At 39.1% G+C, this 20613-nt stretch overlaps 1 protein-coding gene and 1 long non-coding RNA gene across 2 annotated transcripts in view; one reads left to right on the top strand and one right to left on the bottom strand.

Annotated features, from left to right (window-relative positions):
* SMPD3 (sphingomyelin phosphodiesterase 3) overlaps positions 1 to 14502 on the top strand; it is a 203535-nt gene extending 189033 nt beyond the window's left edge. Inside the window, exons 7-9 of the mRNA XM_067551617.1 lie at positions 1305 to 1368; positions 7689 to 7851; positions 9420 to 14502. Coding sequence (XP_067407718.1) covers positions 1305 to 1368; positions 7689 to 7851; positions 9420 to 9521 — 329 coding nt within the window. The 3' untranslated portion in view covers positions 9522 to 14502. The remainder of the gene's footprint in view (positions 1 to 1304; positions 1369 to 7688; positions 7852 to 9419) is intronic.
* LOC137155410 (uncharacterized) overlaps positions 1 to 20613 on the bottom strand; it is a 33853-nt gene that overhangs the window by 812 nt on the left and 12428 nt on the right. Inside the window, exon 2 of the long non-coding RNA XR_010920454.1 lies at positions 414 to 523. This is a non-coding gene — a long non-coding RNA (uncharacterized lncRNA). The remainder of the gene's footprint in view (positions 1 to 413; positions 524 to 20613) is intronic.

Consider the following 20613-nt stretch of genomic DNA (forward strand, 5'->3'; position numbering starts at 1 on the left):
GAACCCTTGCTGGAATTGAACATGGCATCAGTGACTACTCAAGTACCCTGCCACTCTTCAGTGATCTTAACATTAGTTTTCTAAAACCCAGTCGAACCACTGTGGTTTCTCTATTTCAATTCCACTCCCTCAGTTGCACCAAGCGATTTGTATGTAAACTGAAGCATTCAGCTTCTGATCTGACTCTTCCAGCCCCATTAATTGCTGATGTTATAAACAAGTGTTTGTTACAAGGTATAATTAAACAATTTAATTGGCTTGGTTTTCATTTCGGCATCCAGTTCAAATAGCAAAAATGTCATTCCTAGTGTAATTCCAGTGACTTCAACTGACTTACACTAGAGATGACTATGCCTGCTTGGCTTCCATGAAAAACTTTAAAAACATGGGAGGTGAAGGTTTCACTTAATTACCTTGATTTGAATGATTGAAGAAGTGGTTGTATTTAGTCATATGTGGAAGAAGGTAGACAGCAGGATTCAGGAAAGCTGGAACTTGGGGGAGGCCAAAGAGAAGCAGATCCCTACAATCAAGATCCAGGGATTTCAGTTGAGGTGGAGTCATGGCAAGGATCTACCCAGGCAGCATTGCAGAAAAACAGACGTGAGCACCTGGCTGGTTTTAAGGGTTAAGTAGAAAGTACAAGTATAGAAGATTGGGGGGAGGGTTTTTGGCAGTTGAGGGGGGGTCTCACCCCAGCTACCTGCTGTTGAAGACTTGTTGATTGCCTATACACATTACCCTGCCTCCCTGCAACCAGTTTTCAACGTATTCGGGCGTGGAAACAGCAACCGGTGAGGAACACAGTGTTCAGCTCTGCTGTGAGGAAGAAGGAGAAGAAAGAATAGACAATGTCTGCAACAGATTGGGGGAGAAAGACGTCAGATGGGGTAGTTTTCCAGGAAGGTTTTGAGAAGCTCTGAGCGGAGTGCAGAAAGCAAGGGAGAAGAGACACACAGGGATCAGAAAGAGAGGAGGGGGTGGGAGGAACTGAGTGCAAGAATGGCCATCCTCATTGCAATTAGGGTTGTTTGATTTTTCTTTGCATTAGTTCTGAAATGGAAGAGTCCCATTAGATCAAAAGCATCAGCCTGCCCGGGCAAGATACAGTCCCTGAAGGGAGTACAGATATCTTAAACTGATATCACCCTTGTCCAAAGCAAATGCAAAGTGAGTAGAAAATGTTATCAAGTCAGAAAGGAACACTGTGTGATTCACTCTCTTTGCACAGCTACAAATAACTACACAAGGTGCAAGTAGCAATAGGTATGCTGAGCTAGTCACGTGTTCCTTTTTGTTCACAGGTACCTTGTTAGATCCTGAAGGATTGTATGACGAAGAAGTGTGCACTCCAGATAACCTACAGAAGTATGCACTCCCTCTCTCTTTCACTGTTTATAGATAATTCATTGAAAAGCGAGTTTTGTCATTTGCCATTCAGTATTTTAATTCAGGCTGTAAGTGACTAAAACTTACTATCTGATGGCTATTTGGTGGCCTTTGAGAAATGAGGTACTAAGGATTTAATTAACTCTAGAAACTGCACTGATTTTGCATCTCTATCGGTGGTCTTGCTTGACCTGCAGAAATGGTCTGAATACTTTGAATTTGGCATAGTGTAACTATGTACAGAGAATAAAAGAGCAAAGCACTAGCGTATCACTGCCCAAGGCAGATAAAGGAGTTATGCTGTCTTATGGCTAAGTGGAAGATTTCAGATCCTAGAGATGTTCCACTGACACCTTTAATCAGTACCAGATACCCAGCAAAACATTTAAAAACTGAAATGGATATGGAGTGGGTAGAAACAGGACTAAGTAAACTCTGGGTCTAACTAACCTTGAATTTTGGAGACGTTTGGATCCTGATTCCAAAACCCGTGGCTTTTAACCATATAATCAAAGGAGGCACATGCTACAAAATTCAAAGCTGGCTAATATTCAGTGAATCAACGCTTGTGTATACATCCCATTTCTTAAAGGACAACAAAACAAAAGTTACAAATGCTACCAGATTGGGTATAGCACAGCCTGTTTGAAGATCTCCCTTCAGGTCACAGTCCAGTGGACTTGATACTACCAGTGAGGGAACTAATTGAATAAAATAACTGGCCCAAGAATTAAAACTCAAACCAGACTAATCCCATGAGGTTATGGATAGTGAATTATGGGAGCTTACTACTACTTATATTTCTACATAAACGATGAATGTGTGTGTTGGGGTGAGGGGAGAGGTAGAATGATCATCACATCAAACTTGCCATGAGGAATAAAAGCTGAGTATCAGCTAGTAGTACTAGCCTATACTTGCAGCTTGTTTTCATGATATGTTTGATATTGGGAGTGCGTTAGCTGTAAGTCTTGGGTGTGTTCCAGCTCACTGCTACAGAGAATGCAAAAGACCACTTACCAAAGGCTGATGAAACCTTAGGAGACATTTCTTTAAGGACTATACAAGATCTTAGATAATAAACTGAGGAAGCAATTCTGATGCTAGTTTAGTACTTTGCTGGGCGATTTCCAACAGACAAGCGTGTGCTTGGCCTTTAGACATCTTGTCTTCATTAGTAGACTGTATAAATCATAATGATAAGTACAAAAGGGTGCTCCAGATCCAAGTACAGAATCCACTGAGTTTCTGGAAGCAAGTCTATAAATGAAATATACTACAGCGATAAGAAGGTTTTTTGAATAGTTACTTGGTTAAATATGGGAAACAAGGCTAGTCATGAAACTCAACTAAGTTAAGATTTAGTTGCATGGAACTTACAGATTTTAAAAAGGTGAAATCTACATCTAGCCCATATTCAACAATTTACAAGCTGTAGCTTGTTTTAGGAACTATTTAGTCAGGAGCAATTATTAAGGGTAAACTTCTCAAAAGGTCTCCAAAATCTGTATATAACACTTGTAGGCACATCCATTCACATGTACAAGAGAGGCAAAACTATCATGTACTAAAGGCATTTGTGCAACTAAGAGAGGTCATTTGGCCTGCACAGGCAAAACTGCAAATGTAAATATACACGTGCATGCGATTCCCCATTTTATGGCTCCAAGTTCAGACTTGGAGGCATACAAACAGGCGCTCCCTAAAATTTTTGTGGATGATTTTTAAGGGACCCTTTGGGACAATTTTTCATTGAATAATTTACTATTACTATTAAAATAAAAGCAAACATACAAAAAACACACAAACATAAAAAGGAACTATTAGCATTTAGTAATAAGGATGGGTCACATTAATAAGTATTAATCCTTTATAAACCATTTATGTTACATACATGAATAGATGATAGTAGGGATAGTTACAAGCAACCCATTGAACTCTTCATCTATTACCCATTTATTCAAACATCTATTTATGTGCAACCATAATATAAAGTATGACTAAAAAGTGTTCAGGAGTTTTGTTAAAGGATTAAATGAAAAACTTCCTACCTGCCAAGATCAGCGCCAGGGCTCTTATTCTCCTGGAACACTGAGCTATTCCCTCACCATCTGAAGTCCTGATCCAAAACCTACAGAAGTCAGTGGGAATCTTTCCATAGACTCAAATCTACTCTTTAAATCTGGCCTTAAAGGAGGACAGGAATTTTCATGCATAGCTTTTCTGAAAGTGATTTAAGATTTTAGAGCAGTGGTTCTCAACCTGTGGCCCAATCAGCGCACATGTGACATCCTCAGGGCCATAGAGGTAGTATACATATTATGTGGATGTGGCCCACATAACACAGAGAACTGCATATGCAGCCCACAATGGTAAAAAGGTTGAGAACTACTGAGAGAGAGAGGCCATCCCTTCTAGGAAGGAAGCATTGGAATTTGAATTCAGGCCTTGGCGAATGATTTGCAGGTACTCTTTGTAATTACATTTATTTGTAATTTTAGAGTCCACATTCCATTAATGATTTTATATTTAATAGGTTTTTTTAAAGCATTTGAATTGACTTTTACAAACCTTGTTCATAACTGATACAGTGGTGAAGTGCCCAGAGAATCTAAAATTGTATTATCAGCATAAAGATAGAGAGGTGCTTCCAACTGCCCGATTTATATTTTTAATATAGATGGCAAACCAGATTGGACTTAATAGATCTTTCAGTAATAAAATCTGGCTGCAATATAAACCCATCCAATTTAACAAACTGTTTATATTGGCATAGATAGCTCTGGAAACAGCTCAGCAAATCAGACCTATAATGCCAATCTCCAGCAGTCTATTAATAAAATCACAGTCTACATCATTAATTGCTTTAGATGAATCAATGAAGGTATAGTACAGACTAAGTAATAGGAACTATCAGTCTAGCTACAGCAAGTTGGAACCCCTGATTAGCAGAACATAAGTGTAAATAGTGAGCAAGCTGTTTATTAACTAATCTTTCTGTAATCTTGAACAAGTTAATAAGGTAGATATTGATCTTTTACAACTTGGACCCCACCTGTGAATAACGGTGCAACATAAACACACTTCCATTCTGAAGGAGCCTTAGCTGTAAAGCCGAGCTTTTGATTCATGGCAAGTAATTTCTTCTTACAGAAGATGAAATTTATCTTGGTGCAGAGGGCCAGCACAAGGCCATCTGCATCATTTAGGCCCTACACAAGGTCTCGGGTGTGTGTGTGGGGTGGGGTTGGAGTATTCACTGGTTGTACAGAAGTAGTGGGTCTCTATACGGGGACAAGGTCTCCATAGTTCAGCACTGAAGGCCCCATTAGATGGGATTCAGATCTACATTAATGAAGATTCAGTGGCCCCAAAGCAATGTGTGTGGCAAGAGTGTGGCTCACGATACTTCGCCACAGGCTGGAATAGCAGCAGCAGAAGGGCTGTTGGACCTGCACAGCTGTCCTGCCCCCGTCCTGGGATGTGGAATGGCTACCCAAGATTTGTGCAGGTGGAGTGAAATTCACTCCAGAATGTCAGCCAGATCACATTCCCTCACTCACATATGCTTTTTTGCAAGTGTTCTTTTACTGTGTGGATTCATCATGAACGGTATTAAAAATGAGCCGGGTTGATTAGTTGTGATTGACGAATATAGTCACATGGTATTGTTTCCATGTTCTAATTGGAAGTGACTTTTGTAGTGACTTCTGTAATCGTAGTAACCTAGGGATATTAAATCTCTTAAGGAGAAAAAGATTAGGAAGTTTTTTAACCCCTTTTCCTTTCTGTGTCCTAGGTCTTATGAGGCATCAGACAGATAAAGTTTAGATTGTTGTGTATATCGTACTGGCCAGGCATAACTACTCTATGTGAATATGAGAAGTTATGTGCTACAGCTGTGGCATAGCATACATTTAGGATCCCTCTGTACCTGCTGTGTCAATGGCACCCAAACAGAAGCCAAAACCCGGATGGGTGGCAACCCTAAAACAGCATCCCCTCATAATATATAAGTGATACAATTTTTACTGAGAATACAGGTACAAAATTCATTGTCCTAGAGCATTTGAGATTAAAATTCCTTTTCCAGAAGCATTCAATTAAATGATCCATAGGAAGTGAACGTAAAAGAGATGCAAATACAACTGAACTAAATTCATCTTTTAAATCAAGTGACTGCATAGAGGAAAATTTTGTGGGTGTGGATTTTGGGGGGTTTCTCCCCCCAATATTGGTCCAGCTTTGCATAGCTGTTTGCTCAACTTTGTTATTTCATTTGCAATTACAACATGTGTATGAGCTGCTGTTTTTCAGTAGAGGTCAGCTTGATTAAAGCCAGATTGCTTTCTTAAATCTAAATGAGAACTGCATAAAGAGCATATTAAAAATAGCTGTCTGTGGCTTAGATAATTATCAGAACTTTCATATTTAAATCAATCAGAGGAAACAAATTAACTCAATACATTTATTTTCCATAGACTTAATAGCCAACCATGTGTTATGGGAGATTATAATCTGTAAAGGCAGGTAAAGTGCTTCTTATAGGATTCAGCTCTATCCAGTTATAATTTTAATTTACTCCTAATTTGCCTGAAAGCTAACCAAGCCCTCTTCAGTGTTGCAGTTCTGGCCTTGTCCCAGTTCAGATTCTTTTGAAGGAGGGAATTTTGAGAGATGATGATAAAACCAGGGACTGTTACCCTAACTTCAAATCATTTCACAAGAGTCCTATGCTTGTCACCTTTAACCCGCACAAAAAAACACTCACAAAAACACTAGCCACTTAACCCTTTTGAGATCATTTAAAAAAGCCAGGTCATCAAAATGTCGTTTTTTTTCTCAAGACAAACTTAAAGGCTTTGTACCTGCTAGGACCGAAGTTCATGGCTCAGTGTTTCTGCTGCAACAGTTGATGATGTAGCTTAGTGATGTAATCAACTTTTACAAGGGAAACCACAGACCTCTGAGCTCAGGTTCTGGCAGGTAAGTAAAGTAAATCATTTTCAACTACTTAGTTTTGAAAATCATTTGTTTGTACATTTTAGACCAGATTTTCATAAGCGTGCATGTACAGAAAGGTGCACATATCTGCATGCCTAAATGAACACTCAACATTTCTGAGAGCACATGCTAATGACCAGTTAAGTATGGTAGCCCGCATGTAGAGTTGCTGCCGGTATCTGTGCAAATGCACTAATTATATGTACAAAATGCACATACATTTTTGTATACACAGTGGCGTGCATGCTCTTTTCAAAGTTCAGCCCATTAAATCTACATGTTATTAATCATTTACTTTTATATTTAATATTTTAGAGAGCTCTACGTTAGCACAAATGTATCTTTAAAGAGGATATGAGAAAGTCAGTCAATATTCCTTTCAGATCTTATAAAAAGGTATAAATCAACAATCTACTGTCAATATATAAAATTATCAGACTGGTAAAGAGGTGTATTTGTAAAGATTGCATTGAGAGAGGTGTGTCCTATTGGCCTGAACACAGGATGGGAGTGAGGAATTCTTGAATTCTAATCTTAGGTGTCTCTTGCTGCGACCTTGGACCAGTCATTAAACTTTTCTTCCTGAGATTTTCCAACTGTAAAATGGGGGTGGTATTCACCTACTTCAGAGGGATGTTGTGAGGATTAGTTAAAGTGGTTTGGAGATGTAAAGCACCATATAAATGCTATTAATAATTGGTTTTGAATTAAATCTAATTGTTTTAGTACTAATCTGAAAAATACATGGACTGAAAATGATAAGCTAGTTTATTTTCTGTTCAGGGTTTCCCTGCAAAATGTTCTAGTCCAAACTCATCCCTGGTGTAACTTAATTGACTTCAAAGTTGCTGCACTGGGATGAATTTATCCATTCTGACCAAAGTGCAAAGGTCTGTTCTAAAGTAACCCACAAAACTGTTAGTTTATTCTACTGGTAGGTTTACAAGTCCTGAAAATAAATGGGGAAGATCATGTTGGCATTACAAAGTCAGGAGCCGGATCCCACTATTCATATCTGTATGGTTCATCTTTACTCCCAGCAGAACTGTGCCCTTAGTCAGCTGCAGATTAATATAACGTTATGCTGTCAAACACATGCCTGAAACAATGGATTTCACACCACTATTGGTTACGCAGTAGACTCCTCCAGACAGGGACAGTCTCTATGTGCTTGTACGACACATATCACAGTGGGGTCCTGGGCCCTGCTGTGATACAAATACTGATGAAAGCTTATTCTGCACATAGGGATAGAGCTGGTAAATCTTTAACAGACTTGTGTTTTTGTAACCCAGGGTGCTGGAAAGTGAAGAAGGGAGGAAAGGATACCTGGTCTATCCCACCAGCAAAAACCATTGTTCAAGTCAAAAGGGGAGGAAGGCACCACTAAAAGGCAGCGGGAGGAGGATTGACTACATGCTTTACACAGAAGAGGGTATCTACCTGGAATGGAAAGTGGTGAGTTTTACAGTGACGTGAACTGTAACTCAGAACGTAAAGTGCTCGGAGGTCACACAAGGCGCAGTTTTGCTCAGAGGACTGAATTCAAAACTCATCTCCAAAGGGAACTCACCATTCAGACACTCTCTCCCCCTTTTACTCTGCCTTACATGTCTTCCTTTGAATTTTTGGGACTTCTTGGGAGTGAGAGAAGGTGTCTTGAGGAGGGGAGAGAGGAAAAAAAATCAGGCTTACCAGCTACTTAATTGCACAAGCAACCTAAGATAAAGTTAGCCAAACTTCCATCAGCATGAACTCTGTTCAAGAATGCATCAGACCTCAAAAATGGGTTCAGTTCAAATAGATTTGATTCTGATATCTCAGATAGCACCAGTAAGTACATCCTCTACTCTAATTTATTTCATGTTTATACAGTGACTAACATAACGGGTCCCAGTCTTGGCTGAGGCCTCTACAGTGGTATTATTAGCTACAGTAATACAGATAATACGGCATATGGATTCTTGGAAAGTGCAAGGATGTTACAAAATAAAAATGGGAAGTTTTTTCCTCCAGCTTTCAATTTGGTAGGAGTAATTTTGGGGGAAAGAAGATGCTTAGTCTTATGCCCTCTAGTATCACTCTCTAGATTTTCATTTGATGCTCACCAATTTTTTTAACTTTTTGCAAAACCTTACAGAGTATCCTGGCCAATGTAACACAATATGATGATAAAATAGATGCACTGTACTTCCAATACACCATGAATCTGGGAGATCCCTCAAAGTAGCTTTAAACCTGCTATGAAATACTATAGGCAGAGTTGATAAAAGACTATCAGTGAGAGGGGAGAGCCTGGGATGAGGACTGGGCCAAGGACAGACTGGAGGAGCCAGGGGCAGAAGGCTCAGTAATAAACTAGAGTATGATGGAATCCAGGATTCCTGAGTTTCAGTATTCCTCTGCACTGCTGCAGCTAGCAGCCATGATAGCTATGATACCCACTGGCAAATTTGTGGGCCATATCTCCCTCTAGAGGCTGGTTTACTACTGCTATCAGTTACTCTGTTAGTTCAAGTGGCAGAGGTCTGTGACAAGATACCAACCCTTCTGATATCAATATGGTTCCACATGATGGAATTTGTTTTTTGTTTTTTCCCCGTTTGCTTTTTTTAAACACACAGAGGTTGATAAGCACTGGAGTTAGGAAATGCCAAAATTAAGTTTGTCTCTACAGCCTTAAATTTAGCCTCCTTACGCATATGCATTATGACAGTCTTGAATTACATGATCACATGCTATTTCTACCCAGTACGTGTGTTTATATTACAGGTGTAACTTGTGCACTCAAGGAGACAGAGCCTCACTCCCAGAGCACTGATTACACTCTCCCCCAGAGCTTTCTGTAGCAACTTACTGTCTTCTAGCACAGTGGAAATACTGGTGCCACTGTTTTTTGGGCCCTCTACATCCATGAAAGCAGTGAGACAGGTTTTGGGATTAAGAAAGGAAACTGGGAGGAGACTAAGCCTGGTGCATTTTGAATTCAGCACTCTGATTTTTATACTCCTTTTGTTCCTTTGCAGGAAGTGGAAGAGTTCAACTTTATTACCCAGTTAGCAGGTTTGACAGACCACCTGCCAGTCGCTATGCGTCTGACGGTATCTACAGGGGAAGAGGATTCTTAAAACTGACCATCTGAGAGAGAGAAGATTAAAAGAGGGAAGTTTCAATTTGACATATATCAGAGGATAGGAAAGAACTTTTCTGGTACCACGTTAAGAAAGATGACCAGACCTGACCCAGACTACCCCTCCAACTCAGACGGCTTTCAAGTTCCTCTCAAAATGTACCAGCATCGGAGGATATAAAGGGAAAATTGTGTGGGTTGGGACCAATAACAAACCATTGTCACAAGTTGGTCAGGCAACAGGGTAGGGCTGTATCTCAACGCTTTCACTGTGGACCGAAAGGAACCAAGATGGAAGTCCTTATTCCTTTTGAACCAGTGCCATTCTTACTAAAACATGTTTTTATACTAATATATAGCACAATTTAGTTTGTAATCGGTCTGTGAGTTAGTGCTGCTCAATGGATTTTTGCATAATATCTTTGTAAAACTAAGCTAAAGCTTTTTTCTTTTCTTTTTCCAAGCCTGTTAATGTCGTAGTAGCATGCCTGCATCAGTAGCATGCGCCCGCATTGCATGCCACTCTGAGATAAATAGTCATTAAGATACCATGGGGGAAATAAGAATAGAGATGGAAATTCAAAATCAGAAACTAGCCAAAGAAAAGCATTCTGGGACTGGCTAACCTTTTTCCATTCAATTTGATGGGCTTTAATTTCAAACAAAAATCTGTATCCAATTTACAGATAAGAATCTTGTTTGTTCAGAGTCCTCAGTTTGAAGATGATTAAAAACCAGACATTAAAGCTTAAAAATCCAGTCCTACAATCCTTACTCCACCTAGATTGCCAATGAAATCAACAGGAGTTTTGCCTGAGTAACAGCTCCAGAATAGGGCCCAAAGTTTGCTATCCCTAGGATACCACTTTTACTTTGAGAGAGAATATGGTCCCCTTTTTAACATCATAGGCTTCCTTTCCCACATTTAGGGCAATTCTGATTTACAGTATGAGAATATAGAATATTATGGTCATTTTGAATAGATTCATATGGTACCATTGATAATACCAGAGTCAATTCTCTGCCTTGCTTAGAAACAATGAATAAGAAATGGCTTGTAAGGAGCATGCTAGATATAGGAAAAACAAATACAAGTAATGATTTCACAGAACAGATGAAAGAGAGCAGAGTGATTGACAAGACAGGTGGGACCCTGATTTCCAGAGGAACAAATATACTTTCAGAGAAGTAGAAAGTGGTGGCAGAAGAAAGAAAAAAAAATGTGAAGTGTGAAGATTTTTATAAAGGAGAACCTGAAGTGAAAATAATTAACATGTGGAATGCAACCCTGCATTCTTTGTGCCCTCAGATTTCAGTAGGAGTCTTGGCCAGTTCATTTGTATTTTTTGGTGGTGGTTTTCTTTCCACTGCACAAACATATACACCAACCCCTCTGTTAGCAGCAAGTTCTCTCTTTACTGTCCCACCCCAGTACCTTACCCTTTTCACCTGCCTTCCCCCCAATCCATGAAATGAAAAAAGGGATTCATAACTGAACTTCTTGGCCCTTTGTCCATTTAGGGATGCAAAATGGGACAAGAACAAAGGTGTGGATGGGAAAAAGGGGAACACCACACTAAAGGAACAGCTTTTGTTCCTAGGGAGAAAAGTATTCTATTCAAAAGGAGAATCTGGCCGGGGATACCTCTGGACCCACATAATCCACTAATTACCTGGTTGCTCTTTAATCCAAGTCACTCTTCCCTAATCCCACTCCATTTTTACAGCATTTTCCCCATTCTCTCCTGTATATATTCTGGGTTTTAAAGGAAAGATAAATGATGAATTTACATATCATCTGAGCCCAAACTTGCACCAGTTTAAACAAACTGTTTTTTGCTAACCTGACACAAACCTTTGAGTGGACACTTACTGTGCTTTAGTTTAAAGCTGTTGTTATAGACTTAAGTGAAACCAAAATAAGACTGGTTTAAAACAGAAATGAGTCCATGCAGCACTTGCACCAGTTTAACTGCCTAGATTTAAAAAAACAAAGTGTTAAACCCATGTCATTCTGCATGTAGAGAAGCCCTTAGTGTGAATGAAAGAAAAGGACTGATATCACTGGCTAGAGCCAGGCAGATGCTAGCAAGTCATCCCCTCACACAACTCTGCCATTGCACCTCAATCTTGACCTGTCATATCCCTCATTTTCCAGTCCTGGGATCCCCTGAACACAGACTGCCTCTCACAACTGAATTGTGCCAAACAGCATGGGGGTTTGTGAAATGCAGCAAATGGAGACTAAAATGAGACCAAATTTAGTACCCCTTTTTAGTCTAAACAAGAATTGAAACCAAGTGCCCAGAGGCAGAAGCCTAATGCACTACTTATTTCCCTCTGTAGCTTTCTCTGTATACACAGAGAGTGTGCGTGTACACAGTTTCCTGGTTTCTTAGCTCTCCAGCTAACTCAGAAAGACTTTGAAAAAATGCTTGTAATCCTATTTTCTATCTTGCTTGTATTTTATTAACCTTTTTTTAAAAAAAACTCAGTATCAATAGCAATTTGTGTGCTGCCATATTGCTATCAATAGTAGAACTAAATCTGAGGTACAGTATTTTTAATAGCTTTCCTAACAATGTAAATTAGTTTGATATCAAATTCACTGAGTACCAGTTACAGTTGCTGAATTTATTGACACAGTGTGGGATATAAACATAATTACTGCCAAACAATCTTACGCTATTTACAGTAAAACAAATTATTTCAATTTAGTTCTGTGAAGTCATCCTGACTCTAAAACCCAGGCACTTTCCTTGATCTTTTGGGATATGTTGAGACGTATCTTTTCAATTTTGAAGTAAACAGTTTCTTAGATTTTGATGTTCTTAATTTTTCAGTGCTCTCTTTTTAGTGGTTCATAAATAGATGGTTGTAAAACAGTCTCTGTTTAAAAAAAAAAAATACACCAACTAACCAATATAGTTAGTTGTTACTAATTTACTGTCTTAAGAATCTAACTTTGCAAGAGGCTGATGCTGGGAGGTACAGTTTTGTGGCTCCATTGTACAAATGCTTCTTGCTTTAGTGCATCAACCCTGTGCCTTCTGACGCCTTGATACACTTGAGAGATTTAGAGAATACATTTATAGGGAGATTTAGAACATACACTTACCACTCAAGAGAACAGTATGCCCCGTGAAAGAGGAACAGAAACCAAATTCTCCTCACTGACTCAAAAAGAACCACTCAGACAGTAACTCTATTGGCAGAATGTTGATGCAAAACAGTCTTAAAACCTAGGTCATGTGATGGGATATTTTTATTTTCAGTACTTTTTTTTTTAAAAACATCTGCCACAGGAAATTAAGACTCAAGCAGCTCCTCTAAGATAAATCCCAGCCTGATTAAGGACAGCATGACCAGCCCCATTAGCAATATGTGATTTTAAAAGGGTTTGAGTTAAACTCTCAACAGCAACTCACCTGAAGTTCCTATGCCCAATAGGGTATCTCCAAAAAGTGGGTGATAATACTTCTTTTTATTTAATAACCTAACCTTATAGAACATCAGTATCAGTTCTTGACGGCATAACTGAGGACATTTTAGATGAAGTATCAATTAATAGCTTTTTAAAAAGACATAACGCACACACGCTCTGAAGCGCCAACTTCTGTTTTTGTTGTATTCTATTCTCATTTGTGGACAGTTTTAGTAGAACAGGAGAATGTTCCTTAAATGAGTATAAACTAAGGATAGCGTTTTCCAAAAGGTCTAAGGGAGTTATGCACCAACTCCTATTGGCTTTCAATGGGAGATGGGTGCCTAAATACCTTAGGCCCTTTTGAAAATGCCAGCCCAAAATAATAGTCTCTAGCCTTTCTGAGCACATTCAGATCTGGGTAATCTGTGCATTATTTGTTTGCTGGCCTTGGGTCTGAAAGGCATCGACTATATGTAATCAGATGAAATACTATTCTACAGCCTGCATCAAGCACCGACGACTGCTTGTGACATTGTTGCTGAAGTCCACGTAGTGTAATGTTATAATTATAACAGTTATATTTTGGCTAATGTAATCTGATGTGGTTGGCATGGTACACAGTTAGACGCATCCTAAGCCATCATACAAGCTACCAACAAAAATATGGGCTGCTCAATAGAGGTGACCTAATGAAGGTGAATTGTCCTCAATATTGGCTTCAAGGAGAGTTGAAAGTACCCTGTATCCTGCTGAACTGGGTTCTGCATCTAAGGGTACTTTGAGACAGTCTCTTAGGAGAAGAGGTTGCCTAATAAAAAATCTTTTTTACACCTCACTGCAAAGTCTTGTCCCAGCAACTGTGACAGCCAGTCCCTGACTCTTACCTGTTGGATAAAGCATGAAGATTTACTATGGGGCCTGCAATTATATTTTCCTTTAAAAAGGGGTGGTGGTTTTAATAGCACTTCTCCAATGATCCAGATTAAACAGATCTGACTCTCCTCAGGTTAGTATGAGCAGCTCTCAGGCCACTTTTGGTTGGCCTGAGTTCAGCCCAGCTCAGAAAATTATTTTCCCCCCTCTCCTTCTGGACCAAGATGGATGAAGGAAGAGGAATGTGTAGGAGTCAAGAGTGTGGAAGAATTCCTGGCTCTCCTCCATTATGACAAGTGTCACTAAAAATAGGTATTACTGAAGATTCTTTGTCCATAACCATCTTCTTTTAAATATGACTATTAATCTTGATGCTTTTTAAATATTGTATTAATGCTGAGGTTTAGAAACCCTATATAAAATAACTTTTTATTTCAGTTATTTTTTTGGTATTGTATCCTTCTGGGACCTAATGTTTTTATATGGTAAGCACACTCCTGACATTTTGTTATAAATGTATAAAAAACAAAAAACCAAAACATGGTCATTGTTTTCTTTGCCTGTAAGAAAACCAGTCTTACACCTGATAAAAATGAGATATTTTGGAAAAAATAGCTTTTTTCTTTACTGGTGCTGAAAGGAATTAATGGTTGATGCAAATGAGAATAAAATTTCAAGGCTCAAACATTTCTCTTCAGTCCACTTATTACTTTGGTTTCAATGTGTTAGGAGTCTATAAAATCAATAGTGAAAAGAGACCTAAATGCAGCTGATAGAACTACAATTCTTTATTAATTTTTCCTATGTAGTCTCATCATGTTGTCATTATTTATATTATAGTAATAGCTACTCACCCCAACTGAAATCGCATTGTGCTCAGCACTATACAAACACACAGGAAGACATTAGTTCCTGTCATGAAGAATTTGCAATCTAAATTACTAAAGGATGGGGAAAATAAAGTATTAGTCCTATTTTACACATGGAGAGATCAGAGGCACAGAGATTAAGTGACTTGCCATCATTTCATGAAATCTATGGCACTGAAGCTAGATCTCTCAAGTCCCAGTCCAAAGCCTTAGCCACAAGATCATCTTCCTTCCTCTAGTAAATGCTAATTGTAAAGGAAAACTTCGCAAAACTGGTGTTTCTTGTTATACAATTGTAAATCTTGGTGCCTCAGTGACATTAGTCCAATCCCTGAATTAATTAGTATAGATTTAAAAAAAAAAAAAAAAAAAAACGGGCTTCCAGTCAATTTCATTAAAATTAATCAAAAATACATGAGCATTCTGGAGTTCAGTTTCTGTTGACTCAATTCACTTTACTGAGAAGAGAATCCACTATGATGTTTCAACCTTTTTTGACCATTACCAAAGGCCCCTAAAAAGAACCCACAGGTGCCCTACTAGTGTGGAAGAACCCAAACTCAGGGGTCCTTACTTACATGTCCGTTGCCCAGCGGATAGTCCAATTTAAGCCAGACAGCAGTTTAGCAAAATCAAGAGTTTATTCTTTACGTAAAGAAGGTGGTCCCTATATGCTAGGGGCGACAATAAACATTCATTTCTAAAAGCTTTTATAGCCTTACACAAACAAGTCTTTTTACGTCACAGTTTCCATGGCAATACATACTAAAAAAAACTGCTTATCTAGGAATATTTTGGCCCAGTATTTTTCAACTGTCCCTATCTAAGTTGCAAGGTCTTCCTCCGCATTCCATCCCTGCCAGTGCCTAGGCCTCATAACTATTTTATTACTTCTGAACATTCTAAGATTAAACATCTGCTAGAAAGGCACATTCCATCTCAGGCTTTTGCAGCCATTGCTACCGACCAGTTCTCTTGAGAAACAGAGACTCCATCTTTTCCCTCCACACTATAATAATTTTTTTTTTAATTCTATAATCACAGAAAAATAAATCACTAGACCACAAGCTAATAAGAATGTGTATAGTACATGCATTTCTTTTAATTACCTAGGAAGGAACCACTCCCTTCTTTGACATCCTTCTTAGTCTGTACCTCTTCTCTCTCTATCAGAAGTAGTGTTAGCCCTCAGATGATGTTGTTTGCACTACAATAGCACCTAGAGGTCTCAAGATTAAGGCCCCACTGTCATAGGCGTCATGGAAAACAGACAGTCTCCATCCCAGACAATTTACAATCTAATTAGTTAAAGGCTTATACAGCTCTTTGTATGTATAAAGCACTACGACAGAATTATAGCACTGCTAAAAGTTAATGCCCTTTTCTCAATTTTTAGTTAATTATGTTAGCTGGACCATTGGTCTGACCCAGTCTGGCTGTTCTTATGTCCAATTATCTTATCACGCAAAACACACAGGATAGCTGTAGAATTCTTCTACTACAGTTCAGACACATATCCTCTTCATTCTCACTAAGCTGAGAGGCTGCCTGAAAACTTATTTCTTGCCCAACTTCAAATGGTCACCTGATTACAAAACAGTGGGCTACGTACTTCCCACCTGCAAGTTTGCTGAAGGCAGCCAGCAGGTGTCAGTGTCCCTATGGCAGTGTTTGCAAGTCCACTTTTACCCTTCCTCATTTCCCAAATGCGCCTCTGTTATGGATTATCTCACTTACAGCTTTTGTTGTTGCATTAGTTACTTACTTTCATGCCCTCTCCCTCCCTTGGTGTTCCCAGAACTTAACCTCACTGGAAGTGAAAAACTTTTGAAGTCTGCTTCGATTTGAAACTGGAAACAACACAAAGCATCTCTTTATATTATATAAATACTACAATAAAAGACCAAAGCACCACTATATCTAATTTATGGTGTAATATTTTGCATTGTTGCTGTAGTACAACAGCTGAACTTTAAAAGGAGTTCCTTCCTCCGATTTTGGCAGGGTTTGTTTTTTTATAAAGAGACCCTCTCTCAAAAATAAGTAGAATCTGTAAAAGGAAGAATTCAAGTTCATCCTCTGTACTCTGTATGTGTAGGATAGGTGGCTAATTCAGGCCAGTTCACTGCTAAGAGTGCCCACAAGTGTGTCAATCAGCATTTGCTTGGGGTAAATTTTGCGATGTGGACACCTGCTGACTGCAAAATGGGAAGTAGGACCAGTCCATTTCACACAGCCCACCAAACTCTCCCATAGTAACAAAAGTTGGTCAAATCTCTCAGATTTAATAGCGAACAACCACCTAGGCTACATCTCCCATTACAGACCTCTCCAGCCATCCAGTCCCCCTAAGAAGAGCATTTTAAAAGTAAATACAAATGACCATCACCTAAATTAGCAGAGCTTTGCACAAAAATTGAACCTAACACTGAGCAAATCACAATATAACATTAGTTACATTAATAGCAGCCAGAAAACTTCTAACCCCAGACCCTCAGACTGGAAAAGCAAACAGCTGACATGTTTGCCTCTGACATTTTTGCAAAGCATAGCAACAGGAAATGTCAGCCTGATGAGCTCTAGAGAGAACTCTAATGCACTCTTCACTGCTGCGCTGTCATTAACATAGTGACTATTGATGTCTATGACCACTTTTCATCTAGCTAAAATGGAATTTGCCTCACAGATAGATATACCAAGCACTATATTAGCTAGCAATTGATACAAATCTGTTTGCTTTAACTATTTGAAATGCAGAGGTTATTACTAGCTCACCGCTGTATCATGTCAGAGGAGCTATGCTGCTTGCAAATAATGGTGAAGGATAGAAGTGAATTTCCAAAGAGGAAAAGGGCTACAATTTAACCTTGTTAAACCATTGACCCCTGTGAATGCCAAACAAGATAACGTGTGCACACAGTACATTGCAGTATGCCGACTATGGGATGAGCATGTCTGTATCAACAAACATCTTCAATAAATATAGAAGAGTTTGAAATTATAAACAAAATGGCAGTGACACCCCACCTGATAAAGAGAAAACTATGAAGAAGATTTTTTTTAAATGCAATGGGTAAAAGGACTAAACAGGACTAAAAATTCACAGGCAAGAATTGTAGACCAAGCTGGATGAATAAGCATCTCAGACAGGTGATTAAGAGAAAGCAGAAAGCCTACAAGGAGTGGAAGATGGGAGGGATCAGCAAGGAAGGCTACCTCTTGGAGGTCAGAACATGTAGAGATAAAGTGAGAAAGGCCAAAAGCCAAGTAGAGTTGGACCTTGCAAAGGGAATTAAAACCAATAGGAAAAGGTTCTATAGGCATATAAATAGGAAGAAAACAAAGAAAGAAGAGGTGGGACCACTAAACACTGAGGATCGGGTGGAGCTTAAGGATAATCTAGGCATGGACGAATATCTAAATAAATACTTTGCCCTCGTTTTTAAATGAGGCTAATGATGAGTTTGGGAATGGTGGTAGAGTGGCTAATGGGAATGAGGATATGGAGGTAGAAATTACCACATCCAAGGTAGAAGCCAAACTTGAACATCTTAATGGGACTAAATCGGGGAGGGCGGGGGGCAGATAATCTCCATTCAAGAACATTAAAAGAACTAGCACATGAAATTGCAAGCCCATTAGCAAGGTTTTTTAATGAATCTGTAAACTCAAAGGCTATTCCGTATGACTGGAGAATTGCTAACATGGTTCCTATTTTTAAGAAAGGGAAAAAAAGCAATCCGGGTAACTATAGACCTCTTAGTTTGACCTCAGTAGTATGCAAGCTCTTGGAAAAAATTTTGAAAGAGAAAGTAGTTAAGGACATCAAGGGTAATGGTAATTGGGATAAAATACAACATGGCTTTACAAAAGGTAGATCGTGCCAGACCAACCTGATCTTTTTTTGAGAAGATAACAGATTTTTTTAGACAAAGGGAAGGTAGTGGATCTAATTTATCTAGATTTCAGTAAGGTATTTGATATGGTTCCGCATGGGGAATTAGATAAATTGGAAAAGATGGGGATTAAAATTGAAAATTGAAAATTAAATTAAAAAATTAAAATTGAAAATTGAAAGATGGAAAAGGAACTGGTTAGAGGGGAGACTACAATGGGTCATACTGAAAGGTGAACTGTCAGGCTGGAGGGAGATTACTAGTGAAGTTCCTCAAGGATCGGTCTTGGGATCAATCTTATTTAACTTTTTTATTACTGACCTTGGCACAAAAAGTGGAAATGTGCTAATAAAGTTTGCAAAGGACATAAAGTTGGGAGATATTGCCAATACAGAGAAGGATCGGGATAGCATACCAGAAGATCTGGATGACCTTCTAAACTGGAGTAATAGAAATAGGATGAAATTTAATAGTGGAAAGTGCAAGGTCATGCATTTAGGGATTAACAACAAGAATTTCTGCTATAAGCTGGGGACATATCAAGTTGGAAGTGACAGAAGAGGAGAAGGACCTGGGTGTATTGGTTGATTACAGGATGACTATGAACCGTCAATGTGATGTGGCCGTAAAAAAAACTAATGCGGTCCTTGGATGCATCAGACAAGGTATTTCCAGTACAGATAGGGAGGTGTTAGTACCGTTATACAAGGCGCTAGTGAGACCTCATCCAGAATACTGTGTGTAGTTCTGGTCCCCCATGTTTAAGAAAGATGAATTCAAACTGGAACAGGTACAGAGAAGGGCTACTAGAATGATCCGCGGAATGGAAAACCTGCCTTATGAGAGGAGACTCAAAGAGCTTGGCTTGTTTAGCCTAACCAAAAAAGGTTGAGGAGAGATATGATTGCTCTCTATAAATACATCAGAGAGATAAATACCAGGGAGGGAGAGGAATTATTTAAGTTCAGCACCAATGGGGACACAAGAACTAATGGATATAAATTGGCCATCAGGAAGTTTAGACTTGAAATTAGACGCAGGTTTCTAACCATCAGAGGAGTGAAGTTCTGGAATAGCCTTCCAAGGAGAGCAGTGGGGGCAAAAAAACTAGCTGGCTTCAAAACTGAGCTTGATAAATTAATGGAGGGGATGGTATGATGGGACAGCCTAGTTTGACAATTGACTGATCTTTGACTACTGGTGGTAGATATGCCAATGGCCTGTGAAGGGATGTTAGATAGGGTGGGTTCTGAGTTATTACAGAGAATTCTCTCTTAGGTGTCTGGCTGGTGAGTCTTGCCCACCTGCTCAGGGTTTAACTGATCACCATATTTGGGGTCAGGAAGGAATTTCCCCCCAGGGCAGATTGGCAAAGGCTCTGGAGGTTTGGCGCCTTCCTCTGTAGCATGGGGCATGGCTCACTTGCTGGTGGATTCTCTGTACCTTAAAGTCTTTGAACCATGATTTGAGGACTTCAATAACTCAGTCATAGGTGAGAGGTTTATTACAGGAATGGGTGGGTGAGGTTCTGTGGCCTGCACTGTGCAGGAGGTCAGACTAGATGATCATATTGGTCCCTTCTGACCTTAGAGTCTGTGAATCTATGAGTAGTTTCATGATCGCTGCATTAAGTAGCAATGGGTGTCAGTAGTTCAGGGCACAGATTTCTAAAACAAACAAATATAATTAAAACTACAAGCCATGTGCCTAACATTGCCTCAATCATATTTTCTTCTGTGTTGTAACCCTATCTCCCACCCTTCATCTGCTTTTGTCTCTTTAAAATTGTAAACCCTGCTGGCAGGGATCTGTTCTTTTACTATTCTGTGCTCTATTTATACGAAAAAACATTCTAAAGTATTGTAGTTACATCTGTAGCCATAATACTTTATGTTAGGATCCCGTTAAGTGCTCACATATCAGGTATGGGCTAATCAGTTCTTGGATGGGAGATCTCTAAATGATAGCTAGGTAGTTGTGGATTGAAAATGATGTATTCAGTAGGTGGCACTTGTCCATATAAGC

Source organism: Emydura macquarii, unplaced genomic scaffold, assembly GCF_026122565.2.
Source record: "Emydura macquarii macquarii isolate MOO-44397 ecotype Brisbane River unplaced genomic scaffold, CSIRO-AGI_Emac_v2 contig_295, whole genome shotgun sequence".
Taxonomy (NCBI): Eukaryota; Metazoa; Chordata; order Testudines; family Chelidae; genus Emydura; species Emydura macquarii.